At 41.4% G+C, this 15,572-nt stretch overlaps 1 protein-coding gene across 1 annotated transcript; it reads left to right on the plus strand.

Moving 5' to 3' along the window:
* Positions 1-3,109: 3,109 nt before the first annotated feature.
* Positions 3,110-14,585, plus strand: LOC103355438 (uncharacterized). The gene is made up of 11 exons (XM_008279239.1): positions 3,110-3,174; positions 5,088-5,277; positions 5,361-5,452; positions 5,529-5,761; positions 5,982-6,218; positions 6,297-6,371; positions 6,465-6,681; positions 8,604-8,812; positions 10,008-10,080; positions 12,421-12,538; positions 14,088-14,585. The coding sequence occupies exons 1-11, from the start codon at positions 3,159-3,161 to the stop codon at positions 14,281-14,283; spliced, it is 1,656 nt and encodes a 551-aa protein (XP_008277461.1). The 5' UTR covers positions 3,110-3,158; the 3' UTR covers positions 14,284-14,585.
* The last annotated feature ends 987 nt before the right edge of the window (positions 14,586-15,572 follow it).

Below are 15,572 nucleotides of genomic sequence, written 5' to 3' on the forward strand. Positions count from 1 at the left end.
GTACCTGTGATGCATCTCATTTCAGCTTGCACAGTAAGAGCCCATGTTAAAAGCTTAAGGTATAGATTCAACAAGTGCTGTAAACATTCCTCAGAGATTTTAGTCCATATTGACCTGACATCATCATGCAGATTGGTTGGCGGCACATCCCTGAGACGAACCTCCCGTAGATTGAGATCTAGTGACTGTGGAGGTACAATTAACTCATGTTCATTGAGATGATTTTAGTTTTGTGACATGGCGGTTATCCTGCTGGAGGTAGCCATGGGAAGATCGGTAGGCTGTTGTCATAAAGGGATGGACACAGTCAGCAACGATACTCAGGTAAGCTGTGGCATTTAAACGATGCTCAGTTGGTACTGAGGGACCCAAAGTGTGCCAAGAAAGTATCCCTACACCCTTACACCACCATCCATGTTTTCAAGTTGTTGACTCTACCATCTGAATGTTGCAGCAGAAATCGAGATCAGACCAGTCCGCGTTTGTCCAACCTTCTATTGTTGAGTTTTGGTGAATCGTAGCCTCAGTTTCCTGTTCTTAGCTGACATAGGGTGATGTTCTGCTGCTGTATCTGCTTCAACGTGTTGTGTGTTCAGATGGTCTTCTGCATACTTTGGTTGTTGTCAGTGGTTATTTAAGGTTACCTTTGCCTTTCTATCATCTTGAACCAGTATCACCATTCTCCTCTGACCTCTGGCTTAATCAAGACATTTTTTCCAGGAGATCTGCTGCTTACTGGATATTTTCTCTTTTTTTGGACTATTCCTTGTAAACTCCAGAGATAGTTGTGCATAAAAATCCCAGAAGATCATAAGTTTTTAATACAGTCCAACCAGCCTGTCTAGCACTGACAACCATGTCATGCTCAAAGTCACCTTTTCTTCCACATTCTGATGCTCAGTTTGAACTTCAGCAGATCAACTTGACCATGTCTGTGTCCAAAATCAGTCACTATTCAGTATACAGTGCACAATGCAGTGTTTATCATTTTGTAGTGCCGTCCAAATGCTAAGTTACAATTGTTACACCCTGTATAGTAATGCTGTCAAAATATAGTCAGATAAAGTAGTGCACACGCAATAATCACTAACCAAGAAATATGTACCATCGTGCCTTATGTCAAAGGAGAACGACAGACGGAAAAGAGAGCCGACTGAAGATTGAAGATTCCACTGCTGTCTTTTTCACTAAATTACGATGTAGTGAAATAAGACATTGCTTTTGAATTGTGGTTGAAATTAGTGCTTTAACAAAACAAACAAAGCTGTCCCAGACAAATAAGAGCACTTTGCTGAAGAGCAGTGGGCCAAAATCAAAATAAGTCTGATTGAGAGTTACAGAAAACACTTGATTGCAGTGATTGGCTGAAAGGGTTGTTCAACAAAATATTAGTTTACGGGTCCCATCATGCTTGTTTGCTTGTTATTTTTGTTTGTTTGTTTTAAAATATATATATATGTTTCTGTTGAACCACAATTCCAAAGCAATGCCATGATTTAAATTACTTTTTAAAATTTATTTATTTATTATTACTTTTGCCAATTTCAGCTTATTTCAGTGGCAGCAGTTTTTTTTCCCTTCCTTAATGGGAGGGTATGAATACATTTGAAGACGACTGTATATTGGCAGCTTATATTCAGCACAGGCCAGAGTGTTCCAATTTGAATAATTTAAGATTAAGGACGAAGTCAAACCAAATATGATCATAAAGTCATATGTTCTCCTGATGTGCAGTTCAGAATCAGAAATCAGAATCAGAAACAGATTTATTGCCAGGTATTGTTCTCACAATACGAGGAATTTGTTCTGGTGGGTTGGTGCAACAAAACAACATAAATATAGAGTAAACAATAAATATACAGTAAGATAAAGTAACTAAAAATAAAAATAACTTTAATAGTGCAAACAACTGTAATGGTGCAAAGAATGAAAGTTAAATTTAAATTTAAAAATGAATGGTCATGATGCCCTGGTAGGTCAACCGGATAGGACCCATGAACAGGTGCTACAGTCCCCGATGCAGCGATCGTGAGTTCGAATCCTGCTCACAACCATTTGCTCGGGGCTGCAAGGTGGTGCAGTTGGTAGCACTGTTGTCTCGCAGCTAGAAGGTTGCCGTTCGCATCCCAGTGGGGTCACTGGGATCTTTCTGCGTGGAGTTTGCATGTTCTCCCCGTGCAGCGTGGGTTCTCTCTGGGTTCTCCGGCTTCCTCCCACACAGTCCAAAAACATGCTGAGGATAGCTGGTGATTCTAAATTGTCCGTAGGTGTGAATGTGCTTGGTTGTCTGTCTCTAAGTGTGGCCCTGTGATAGACTGGTGACCTGTCCAGGGTGTCTTCCTGCCTTCATCCTAAGTCAGCTGGGATAGACTCCAGCCCCCCCCGCTACCCTAGTGAGGATTAAGCTGTGTGTAGATGATGAATGGATGGATGGATGGTGTTATTTACAGAAATATTGAAGGTGCTGATATATTGTTATTTACATGTATACAGATATAGAGGGGGCGATGGGGTCAGTGGGGGTCCTGTGACTTGAAGTTGACTTCATTTATTTTATTTAATTGGTCCACTGCAGGAAATCAAATGGGTGTAGCATGAAGTTGCAGTGGCTCTGCTCCATTTAAACCATATCAGTGTGCAGGATGAAGGGCAGTGGACCACACCTGAACGGAATGCAGCCCAAAAATTAAAAAAAATAAAGAAAAGAAAAGCCTTAAAATATGACATGTCAGAAAGTAGATGTGAATAATGTTTTGAAACTGTAAATGTTTGATGAACTGATGTTGCAGTAAATTCTCCCCCACTCCTCATGGCCATGACAACAGGTCTCTCCGTGCACTTTCAGTCACTCCCACCCAACGTGATCGGGAGACCCCTCAGGGCTCCACCTCGACCCGACGACCCCGTTCGATAACGAAGTCACCTCGTGAGGTCTCCGTGGACGTTACGAAAAGTCACGAGACGGTGCGCGCTCACGTGTCCCACACTACCGGATAGGCGAGCGTCTTCACGTGTCGTGTGGAGCCGTCCGTCACTTCCCTTACTCAACAATTTGCATAGTTGTTGTGATATAACCTAAAAGCGCAGCACCACCTCAGCAGGTACACGCCGCGGCGCTGCCACTCTGCCAACAAGCGTTACGCCCATCTGCAGGAAGCATGTCAGCCGATAAAGGTAAGGCTGTGGCCACCCTGTAGCACAGTGAGCTGGTCAGATAATGTCAATGTCAGAATGTCAGTGGCACGAAAGTTTAACACGTGTTACTATTTTGGGAGTGAAGTTTCTCAGACTGAACGTGTTACTGCAGGAGCCCGTGCATTGGGGGGGTCCACTTAATCGATAACCGCATTATCGATACATTTTTAATAGTATAGGTAGTGGAGTAATAATTACAATATCACTCTCTGAATCAAAAGTTAATGTATTTGTATTATGAAACAAACGTCTATTTTAAATAAACTAGATCAAATATTTGAAACTTTCTCGTTTAATTGCACTTCTTTTTTTTTGATAGTTTATTACTTACGTCTGGCGTTTTTCATGCATACTTATGAAAAAATGTTTTTTTCTCACAGTGTTTCAGCATCCAGTGTGACAGTACATGGATGTGTCGGGCAGATACACGATTTTCAATCAAATATTTCATTTTTGTATTTTAATCTTCACAGGGTGCCTGTTTAACATTTGTAGTGACGTAATACCGACAATATTTCCCTTCTGAAATGAAATTTGATTAAATTAATGAACGTAATTGCAATAGAAGTACCTTAGCAATGCACTTTTGTTACGATAAAACTCTCTTAAATAATCTGTTGATTCACACTGTAGATTTTTTTTCTGCAATGTTTTGATAGTTGATTATTTATATCTTAAACTTTTGAAACATTACCTTTATCTCCCAGTTTTTCTGTCCAGAGTGACAACGCATGGATATATAAGGCATTTACACCATTTTGTGCCACAAAAGTAATACTTTTGCACTTGTCTCATGTTAAAAAATCTCTTTTGAATAATTTAGTTAAAATACTTTCAACTTTTTTTTTTTTTTAAATTCACACTCTTCTGACTCTCCTCACCTTAATTGATTAGTAATGTCTAATTGATTCATTTTTCATGCAAAATTTTAAAAATTAGCGTTTTTCTCCCATCTTTTCTGTGTCCAGTGTGATGATACATGGATATATCAGGCATTTACAACATTTTATGGCATTTTTATAGACCATCAAATAATAAATTTGTCATTTTTTTTTATCTTCAGTATGTCTGTTTATCATATGTAGCGCATAATACCTTCGATGTTTCCATCTGGAATAAAATTTTAGCAAATGAATGAACATAAGTGTCTTAAATATGCACTTTTATTCTTTTAAAAGTCTCTTGTAAATAGTCTAGATTCAATATTTTGAACTTTCTTTGTTGATTCACAATCTAAAGGAAATTTTCCTGCATTTTTGATAGTTGATTAATAGTGTCTGTTATTTTTCCTTCAAACAATTGAAAAATTGCCTTTTTTCTGCCAGCTTTTCTGTGTCCAGTGTGACAATATATGAATATATCAGGCATTTACACTGTTTTGTTGCATTTTTAAAGCCCAATCAAAGAAGGAAATTGTACATTTTTAAATCCTCAATTTGTCTGTTTGATATATGTAGCGTAGTAATACCTGCAATATTTCCATCCTGAAATAAAATGGATGAACATAAGTGCAATAGAAGTACCTTTAAAATTCACTTTTATTATGTTAAAAGTCTTTCTTGAATAATTTAGATAAATAGTTTTTGTTAATTCATATTCAGTGGAATTTTCCTTTGATAACTGATTAATAATGTCTGTCATTTTTCCTGCAAAATTTTGAGAATGTGCCTTTGTCTCACGGCTTTTCTGTGTAATAATAAATGGATATATCAGGGATTTACACCATTTTCTGACATTTTTCTAGACCAATCAAATAATTAAAAGAACAAACTGCAGATCATTGGATAATGAACATCAGTTTCCAGTTGTAGAATCTGCATTATTTTGCCCAGGGCAGGAATGAGCAACGGAGAGAGCAGTTGATTACTAAATTACATATGTCATTCCCCCAGTTCCCGACACCCCAGTGGAAATCATTGTGGATCTGCTATCTAAAGCCAAGAAGATAGCTGCAGCACGAGGTGATGTTGCTGAGGAGTTGACGAGTCACTTGCAGAAGGCTCTGGACATCGCCAGCGGCCTGGATGACTATCTGGAGCAAATGACCACCCAGGAGAGTGAACCTCTAGCAGAGCTTTATAGGTACGTCTTCACTTCCTACGCCTGATTGTTCAGAGTTACAAAGGCTTTGTTAATTTAATATTTTCATTCATACTTCATTGTAGAAAAACGGTTTCTCATGACTGGGATCAGGTGCACAAGGAGGGAAAAACTATGTTCCGGCTTCCCAAAGAGTGCATCACTGGACACGTTGAAGGTGAGGCATTAACGTGTGCACTGCTAATGGCCTTTCATATTCCCTGCTCAATCTGATTTCTTCACATTTCTGGCAGGTCAGACCCTGAAGATGCTGATCCACATGAGTCAAGCCAAGAGGGTTCTAGAGATTGGGATGTTCACCGGCTACGGAGCTCTGTCCATGGCTGAAGGGCTTCCTGAGGACGGCTCATTAGTGGCCTGCGAGTTGGAGCCGTACCTCAAAGAGTTTGCTCAGCCCATTTTTGACAAGTCTCCACATGGCAAGAAGATTACTGTCAAGACTGGATCTGCCATGGACACCCTGAAGGTGAGAAAAATGACTCGACTGTCAGAGAAGAATGGAAAAAAGACCCTTCAGAAGATGCGGTAAACTGTTTCTCGAACCAAAAAATGCATTTAAGTAGCACTGCTTCTTAACGTCATTACACGTGTAGACACTTTGTTTTGTGTAGGACAGGAAAAGGTCAACAGGTTAAGAAACTTTGAAGACTACGGTTCATTTTGAAATATCATTCTGTTCCTTACAGGAGCTAGCTGCTGCAGGGGAGCAGTTTGACATGGTCTTCATCGATGCTGACAAAGATAATTACATCAATTACTACAACTTCATCCTGGACAACAATTTGCTGAGATTGCGAGGAGTCATATGTGTAGATAACTCGCTGTTCAAAGCAAAGGTTTATCTCAAAGACACCACAGATGGCAACGGACTGGCGCTCCGAGAGTTCAACCATTTTGTTTCTAATGATCCACGAGTGGAGCAGGTGAGTCTCAGAGCCTTTACGTGCTACAGTCCATTCTTATTCCTCTGTTATGTTAACGCTGCCCTCGCTGTTTGAAAGGTCATTGTTCCTCTCAGAGACGGCATCAGCATCATCCGCCGGGTGTCTGCGGCCTCCGAGTGCTCACGAACTCAGGTACTGTTGACCTCAGTCAATGATAGCCGTTATCGTATCTTCGTTTCGTAGCGGCGCTGTCCTCGTTGATCATATCTGCTTGATATTTATCAGTGCAAAATAACAGACGATGAGGTTTTCCGCGGAGTCAAAGGGCGTTCCATCCTGGATCGGCTGCGTCTTGATGGGAAGGTGGCGTACGTGACGGGTGCTGGGCAGGGCATAGGCCGAGCGTTCGCTCACGCGCTGGGTGAGGCTGGCGCGAAGGTAGCGGTGGTGGACCTGGATCAAGTTAAAGCTGAGGCAGTTGCTAAGGAGCTCTTTCTTAAAGGTAAGGGGTGCTCACACGACACATGGAGACTTAAGCATGAACTACATGTCTCCATCCTGCTCCCACTTAAATGAAGTTTGAACTCAGGCTGGTAATTTAAGCTGAATATAGTGGACTTTGTAGGGTTTGAATAGGCACATAGGTTTACAACCAAACAGAAGCTGTGTTTGTTTTTACCACGTTTTGTGCAGTTTGGCTGATTGAACTCAAAATAGAAAAATGAATGTAGCTTTAATTCCTGTTTCCAAAATGCTGCAGTTTTTATTGTTTCTTGTGTTTGCTGTTTTGGGATGTAATTCTAGATTTTAGGTTTAATCTGAGGTTGTTTAACTTAAATCAGCAGAAAACACACACACACACAAAATGCACATCACATTCTCCACCAGCTCACAACTCAAAGATCTTCAGGATCCAGTAATGTTGAGACAACTAAAAGCTGCCAATCCACACATTTATATTGCTGGAAACACAACGTAGTTTGCAGTTTTGCTTGGAAAATTGCTTAAACAGTTAATAGATTATGGAAATATTTGCCTATTACTTTCCTTTCTTTACTCACTAGTTCATTTGCTGTGGATGCAACTAAACGGGTAGACGCAATTTCACAGTCAATAAAGCAAAATAAATTTAATTTGGAGCATTCCCCTGACAAAGACAGTGATTTGACAATTAATTCTCTCTGCTTTTGTTTGGTGACATAGCTGAAATATCACAGCCTCCTTAATATAAAGCAAAGACACAGATGAATGTAACTAAAGTGAGACGGCTCCTGTGAAAACCTGCAGGTAGTGATGGTATCAGGGAGTCGGAGATGAAGTATTCAGATCCTTTACGAAAGTTGAAGTGTCAATACAGCAATTTAAAACTAAAATCCTGCATTTAGAAAATCCTACTTCAGTAAAAGCATGTAAATATCAGTTGTAAAATGTAAAGTATTGAATTAAAATTGAATTGATTTGGTTCGTCTGACTGGTAAATGATTATATTTGACATCATTAGATTATTAATAGTGAAGCGTCAGAGTGTCAGCACCTTGTAGCTGCTGGGTTGAAAAATAACTATTTAGTGAGCTGTGAACAACTCTGAAGCGTGACCCAGGCTGCACACTGCTTTTTGTAAGCTGTCAGAGGCCAGAGAGGTTGAAACCTGTTTAATCTTTACCAATCTTTGTGTTTTATTTTTTAAAGGCAAACCTGTTATATTGTCCACTGTGTAAAAACCTAATCTTAGCAACTAAAGCTGCAAAATAATTGTAGTGGAGCAGAAAGTACATTATTTCACTCTGAAATGTAGTATAGTGAAAGTATAAATACTCATATAAAGTACAAGTATCTCAGAATTGTACCTATTTCATGTATGTGAGCATCTTTGCGTTCCATTCGGTCGGCCTGAAACGAGTAAAACTGGCTTTAAACCAGCAAGTCTGCAATGACGGATGTGTCAAATGACACACTGATGAAAGGTCCTCTCAACGCTCAGGCATTAAGTGGAAGAAAAACGAGCTCATCTTGCGTGAGAATGTTGAAACTTGAGTTTAAAATTTTGTGTCAAATGTCAGAGCTGTGACCGTTATCAGGTTATGGTTCGTGGCCAGCAGATGGCAGCATACTAAAGGAAGAAATGTCTGGTCAGGATGATCTTCTGAACCTGTCACTGTGATTTTCTCTGGTTTCCTTTAATAGAATGAAATTTCCTAAACACATACAATGTACAAACCAAAACTGTATTTTGAAGTATTTTTAGTAAATTACTGTAGATTGTTCAGTTTATTGTCTGCTCTATTATTTTTCTGGCTTTTTATTTTATTTATTCTGTGCGTCTCTTCTAAACTAAACTTCTTTGCAGGAACAGAAGTTGCTTCCATTAGGTTTCCTGGCAGACATCACTATGTTTTTTCTTCTTCTTCTTGTTTTTAAAAACAGGTATCAATGCCATTTCGATCAAAGCTGACATTAGCAAATCAGAGGACGTCCAGAGGATGATCGACAGCGTCGTCTCCAAATGGGGAGCGCTGCACATCGCCTGCAACAACGCTGGCGTCAACATGAACTCAGCCAGCGAAGACACCAGTCTGGAGGAGTGGGACCAAACCTTCAACGTGAACCTGAGGGGGACTTTCATGTGCTGTCAGGTGTGTATCACCGGCTGTCGAAGCCAGGACTGTGTGAAAGTGTGTGACGGCGGCAGCCACAGAGACCGTTTACTCGCTCCACCAAATTGGAGCTGTATGATTTGCAATTTTCAGGCCAAAAAGAAAAGCACTTTTAACCGTAAATTTTTTTTAAATGTGATTTATAGTCATGGATTTTTGTTCAAATTAGCTTCAAATTCAGTCAGCGCTGCGAGATTTCACTGTTGCTTTGATAAACACTGTGGGAAGAATTCCATTTTTATCACTGGGTGCATAAGTCTATAAGACAGACAAAGAAAATTTTAATATACCGTTAAAAAAAGCAGGTTTCATAATCATATGTTAAATTCCTTCCCATTTGTAAAAGAAATTTTGCAAACTACATGAAGCAGAAAATCAGGTAGGTTAAAATAAAGCATCTAGGTTTTATAGATCATATCAACTTTACAATAGGAAAGTGGTAAATTAACACATTCACTGAGACAAATTTAAACAGAGTTGCTGCTATAGCACCAAAAATCTAAACATTGACCCACGACAATGTCGACTTTGTCCTGTAAAAATCACATGTTTCCAAAAAAAAATGGGGAGCCAATAAAAATGATCCCACTTTCAGCTTTGTGACGGGTGATTTTTAGACAACTCAATGGATTTTTTAAAAAAAGATTTCTGCAGCTTAAGAAGCAGGAGAATTTCCCCAACCCATAAAGGAACATATAACCATCATGCTATCTGAAATAATAAAAAGAAACAAATTTGGAAGTAGCAGTCTTTGTTAATGCCTGCTATGTCAAAATTTCTAAAAAGAAATATTTCTTTCATCAGTAAAATATGAGGGAAGATATGCTAAAAGAGCTAAATTGATTCTTGATCACGGATTCCTTTAGTGGTCTATTTCTGTCAGAACTAGTTAGAGTATGACCTAATTAGTGATGGTCCAACCAGCTCCGGCTCCTCCGTAGTAACTAAATTTAGTTCTAAATTATCTAGTTGCTGTCAGACATCTATATATACTGCAAGTCTTACAACCGCTTTTGTGCAGCTTTCAAATCCACCGAAAAATGTTGTTGGGCCTCCCGATGATAAACTACATGTTTTTGTGTTGATCCCAGCTCGAGCTTGTGGTTATGGCATATCGCTGCTTTAATAATAAGGTGTTTAATGTGTCTCTTTCACCCCCGAATCCTTGCCTTAGGCAGCAGGTCGAGTGATGTTGAAGCAAGGATACGGCAAGATTATCAACACAGCCTCCATGGCCAGTCTAATAGGTGAGTGATGATTCTATTCCCCCACTTTCTCTCTGGAGCCTCTCCATGTCTGCTTTTAATCTCTCCATTTGGCGTGGAGAGCTCGGAAGAGGGGGGGAGTTAAATACATTTGCGCCATACAGCTATGTGGGGGAGTACACATCACATTAAATAGTTTTATCATCAGACCGAAAGTATTTCTTGCAGTTTTCCTGTTTATGAGAAACTTAAGGTGAACCTGGGCATTTAAAACGGGATTAGGAAGCTTTTCTTCTTCGCAACTTTTACCCCAGTTAAAACTGCTCTGCATCCACCCCTGCATACAGTAAGCAGAGCAGAAAATACAAAGTGTTGTGATTGCGTCTCGCCGAGGCAGTTTTGCATCATAATAAACATCCCCTCTCTGCGGAGCTGTCTGGAGGATGTGGAAGGCAACCTGAGGTCCAACTTGGGAGGGAGGGTTCCTGTGCAACGGCAAAACCCCAGCCTGTGCCAGCGGCCTTGTTTGAACAGCGGAAGACACTTTCAGAGTTTAGAAGGAGCTTAGTAAAAGCCTTGTAATTCGCAGCACCGGTGTAATGTTCCTCCTCCAACAGGTTCCTCCAGAGGAACAGCAACACTTCATCAGCAGTATAGTCAAATCGCCTGTAAAGTGCTGTGCCATATGGGCCCCAGTCCCGACTGCAGGGGCAATCTGTAAAACAGGAGCATGCTGGTAAATAGAGGCCGGCATAAAGAAAATGATCAATTACTCACATTACGTTCAGTCCTTCAGGAATTTACTTTATTGGTCTGGACATCTGTTATAATATTGTCATAATGTGTAATCAGATGGGACCTGTTCTAGCCAAGTGGAAGCCCAAAAAGCAGCCGTAAATGTCCAATTAAAATGCACAATGACAGCTTTTTGTCCATCTGCTGAATAGAAAGTGCGCGTGTGCCCGCTAACACCCCTCCACACACACACTCCAGACCATCAACAACTATTTTTTTTTTCTGAATGATGGCCAGCAGCTCAAAGACACCCAGACAGGAAATATCTAACTTGATATGTTTTTTTTTTTTTTTTTTGGCTGCACGATGACCTTACTGAGGGATTTGTGACTCTCACACTCTTACCTGCAGATCTGCGCTGCATAGTAATGTACATTACAACAGCAGCGGCAGTCTGGGAAAAGAGTGCATCATTTGAACTCCTTATCTGCTCAGCAGAATTCAAAATGTAAAGGCGTGTCTGATAAAGAGCATGTTTTCTCCCACTTGAAATGGGCAATAAGTAGCAGGGTGAATGTTAAAGAGGGCTTTGGAGAATGCTCTCCTTCTACCTCTTTTTCCCTTCTCTGGGGATTACTGCTCTTTAAGACGGCGAAAAACATCAATGCAGGTTTATTTAAAGGATGAAGGCATTTTCTGAATGGTATTTTGGGCCCGTATCATCAGGTCTTGAGCAAGGATTAGTGCTGTTAGGCATTTTGAGCTGTGTTTCCTGTCCTGATAAGTCGGATTTCACCTTCAATCTGCGTGTAAGCCCTGGGCTCTGCTCCTCCTCGCCTGCTCCTCTGAGGTCCTAGCCTACCCTTATCCAGCCCGGCCCAACCCAGCCTTACCTTCCCTCTGCTATCTCGCCACACCTACACAATCCCACTCAACCCTGCTCTCAGCTACCAATCTGTTGTCCCACCCTTTACATATTATTTCTTCATCACTTTCCAACTTTTACCTCTTATCCTGCACATTTTTTTTTCTTTTCTCCTCTTTATCCGAGCGGTGTATGCGGGATGCTCCAGCCTTTTTCTCCCCAGGACTGGTCTCTGCCTCTCTGCAGCTGGCCGGTATTTATCATCCCGGTCTCACACTGAAGCCATTTGGCAGTCAGATCGGCGGGTGATGAGGTTAACTACTAAAGTTGTATGTAACTTGGAGCCTTCCTTGTGATGATTAATCAACCAGCAGAAAATGAGCCCCTGTCCCGGCATCCCATGCAGTGTGCAGCATCTGTGATGGTCAAGGCAAACAAATGGCTCCCTGCCTTTGTTGCTGAGGACAGAGCATAACTGGACATTATAAGCAATTAATTTTACATGGCTTCATCCGCAGAGTCCCCAGCAGCTAATGGAAGAGCTTTTATCTAGTATCCACTAGTAGTACCCAGAGCTGTTAGGCCTTTTTTTTTTTTTTGTAAAGAAAGGAGCTATTTAGCTTTTCTCTTTTTTTTTTGTGGGTAAAAGAATAAAACAGATTTTTAAAATGAGAATTTCAAAAATACATACCATTGTTAATGATGCAGTAAATGTTACCTTCATAAAACACTGTGTTGTCCATTTAGAGGGCTGATTTTCTTTTCCACCCTCTACCCTGCAGTCCCCCATCCCCAGAAGCAGCTTTCCTACAACACATCCAAGGCTGGAGTGGTCAAACTGACTCAGACTTTGGGCACCGAATGGATTGACAGAGGAGTACGTGTCAACTGCATCTCGCCGTAAGTGCCGTCTATTCTTGGCCTTCTTCTCTGTTGTTTTTTTATGCTAAAACGCGCAGGCCCACCTTTTGATTGTTGCAAGAGGTTGAGCTTCAAAAGGACGCGGTGATTAGTGTGTTTGCTTTCATACGAGAAGCCCCATTTGAGAATGATGCACTAATTTAAGTCCTCAAACAATGCATCAGTGCTTAATTAGATGACGTCTTGAGGGATGAATCAACCAAACACTTGCTCTAATTGTTCTGTTCAATTAGGGAATCAAATTTGCAACCTCACTCCAAGTGTCGGCGCAACAATAGCGCCTTGTTTGTATCTATTTGTCTGTGAAGCTGAGCGGTAGGAAGAAAAGAGGAGAACACAGGAAGGGCTGCATGTGTGGTGGTGGTGGTGGGGGGGGAGTGTTAAGTGGAGCATCCCTGAGCCCCAGCCATCCCTGAGCAAATCCGTCCGGTGGCGCTGGGCGAGCCAGGCCCAGCCACAGCCCCAGAACAAAGCCCTCACACGCGCACGGCGCTCAGCTTTATTTATCGGCAGCTTGTTTGCTAATTTTAATTTGCAAAGAAGCAATTCTCTCTCCCCTCGCTAACTGGGTGTCTCAATGGGCCGCTGATTTCTTTGAAGTGACAGTCGGTAAATATGCATAAAAAAGGGACACAATTAGCGCTCACGAGGTTGACTGGAGCCTGATTCCATTGGCAACTTTAGCCGCAGCGGTGATAAGCTGCATTATCTAGAAAATTGGCTGAGGGAAAACAGTACCTCTGATTGCCAGGAAAGGTTCCAGATAACAGGGCAGCTGAAGAGAAATATAATTGAGGTGGAATATGTTAACCAAGGTGTCACACGCTCCTTGGAAGTGCTAATTTAGCCAAATGTTGGAATTCCATATCAAGGCACCAGGATACATTGAACAATGATTCAGGCCTTATGGCTTTTAGTCACTGTCACACCAATTGTGCAGAAAGTCACAAGTCGTCTCGTATGAGGCACAGGCGGGCATGTTGACATATTTATTCAGATGTAAGCTCTGTGATATTTACTGCAGGAACCGCAGAGAGCGACATTTGTTGTGACACAGAGCTATTAGCCGAAAGTGCAGCCACAAAATCAAAAGCAGCGCACTTCCCCCCCCCCACACCACCACCTCCCTCCCAATAAATTCTACCTAAATACTGTCTCAGCATCAAAGTAGTTCAAGCACTTTTCAGTCAGGAATCAGAGCAGCAATATGAGGGAGCTGCATATAATAAGTAGTTAACCAAAGGCTATGAGCAAATTATGCCAGACGTCCCCTCGTACCCATGGGCTCTTCCTGAGACGTGCCAGTCATTTAAGTGCCACCAGTCCCACAGTAAATATCATCAGAGATGCCATGCCATGCCCTTTCTTCAAAGGATAATTGGGTTTATTTTTGTCACCAAAGTGGTGGCTCTGAAACAACGCTGTCACTCCTGGCTCTGAACTGTGATGCCTTCTGATTTCATTGTGTTTTTTTTTTCCTTTCTTTCTCCCCTCCTTTCTCTCTCACTTTGTCTGCCTCTCTTTTCAGGGGGATTGTTGACACCCCTCTCATCCACTCGGAGAGTCTGAGGCCTCTGGTGCAGCGCTGGCTGTCAGATATCCCTGCTGGTAGACTGGCTCAAGTGACAGACCTGCAAGCTGCAGTGGTCTACTTGGCATCTGACGCCTCCGACTACATGACAGGGCATAACTTAGTCATAGAGGGTGGGCAAAGTCTGTGGTAGAAGGGGGTAGATGAAGAGATGAAAACTTTTTTTTTCCTCTTCACTCTCCAGGGATTAGTCTCAGAAATAGGTGGCATTCACATTATCTCCTTTTGACACATTCACAGCCGTATTATATGTTACTGTGTGTTTAATTTTTTTGCCCGCCCATATCTTTTATGGGGCAATGAGACGAATGGTAGATTTTTTGTCTTCTGTGTGTCTAATAGAGGTTCAGAGCGTCACACTGAACTTTTTATTGGACGAGAAGCAGTACACAACGTTGTCACGATATCTGATGCATGTTTTTTTTTCTTACGGTATTTGGCTGGTTCAGCAGTTCTGATTATGATAATAAGTGTTCTTTAGTGCGACTGAGAGAAAATGATCTGTTGCAAATAAAAGTGCTAATGCAGCGAAATGCTTTCAAAAGTGGAAAAGGGTAATAAAAGGAATGTACGTTTTTGTATTTTGATAACAAAATACACGAAAAGCAAATGACTGCGTGTGTTTCTTCAGTGCATGTGGGCACCAGAAGAAAAACCTTGTCGGGTTTCAAAGTTAGAAAATCCCAGAAAGTGTCTAATACAGAATGTTTAGTCCAGTGGTGACCATAAGTTTACAAAATGGGAGTTCTGTGCACTGTTTGCACCTTGACTTAGCGCTCCCTCTGGCCCAAGACTCATGTGTACTGTATGAAGGGTTACAACATCCCAGTGTGCCTCTCTCCAGCTCTTTCTTGCCAAATGGTTCCCACAAGTGGTGCTTGTGAGCGCCATCTTAATTGCTCCATTAACTGTTTGTGTGCTGAAAAACAATACTTAAAGGAGAGGTTAGCCGAGGATGTGACCCCAGTCGCTGCAATTATATGAAAAGTAGTGGCCAATTAGCGCTCTCTGCAATGTGACACTGTTGGTGTTTATGTGAGCAACTTCAAGTTCTCACTGTTAGTGACCGTTCGCTGATTTACATAATTGGGGGATTGGTCATTAATGGGAATGGCGTGTGAGAGGATCCCATTAAGATATGGAGTGAGATCTGATCATCTCCTCTGCTCTGCGCTATTTATCTCCAGCTGCATTGGCACATTGGAAATTATTGGGATTCTTATCCTCTGTGTTTTATGGTGAAATATCAAACTTTGGCACAGTGTGCGGATGTGAGACTTTGCGGTGTTTGTTCACAAGTGGGCAACTTTGCCCATTTTGTCGGCTGTTTCAGCGTCTTGCCACTGAGGGGCAGTATAAAGACAGGCTGCTCCAGCACTGGCACAAGGACACAAAGTTACAACGAGAGGTTATCACATTATT

The sequence above is a fragment of the Stegastes partitus genome, unplaced genomic scaffold (genome assembly GCF_000690725.1).
Source record: "Stegastes partitus isolate 25-593 unplaced genomic scaffold, Stegastes_partitus-1.0.2 Scaffold150, whole genome shotgun sequence".
NCBI lineage: Eukaryota > Metazoa > Chordata > Actinopteri > Pomacentridae > Stegastes > Stegastes partitus.

Bases quoted from the DNA above. Each gene is read 5' to 3' on its own strand.
- LOC103355438 (XM_008279239.1), top strand. The intron at 5,762-5,981 runs GTGAGAAAAATG...TGTTCCTTACAG, and splicing joins CTGCCATGGACACCCTGAAG to GAGCTAGCTGCTGCAGGGGA. The intron at 10,081-12,420 runs GTGAGTGATGAT...TCTACCCTGCAG, and splicing joins CTCCATGGCCAGTCTAATAG to TCCCCCATCCCCAGAAGCAG.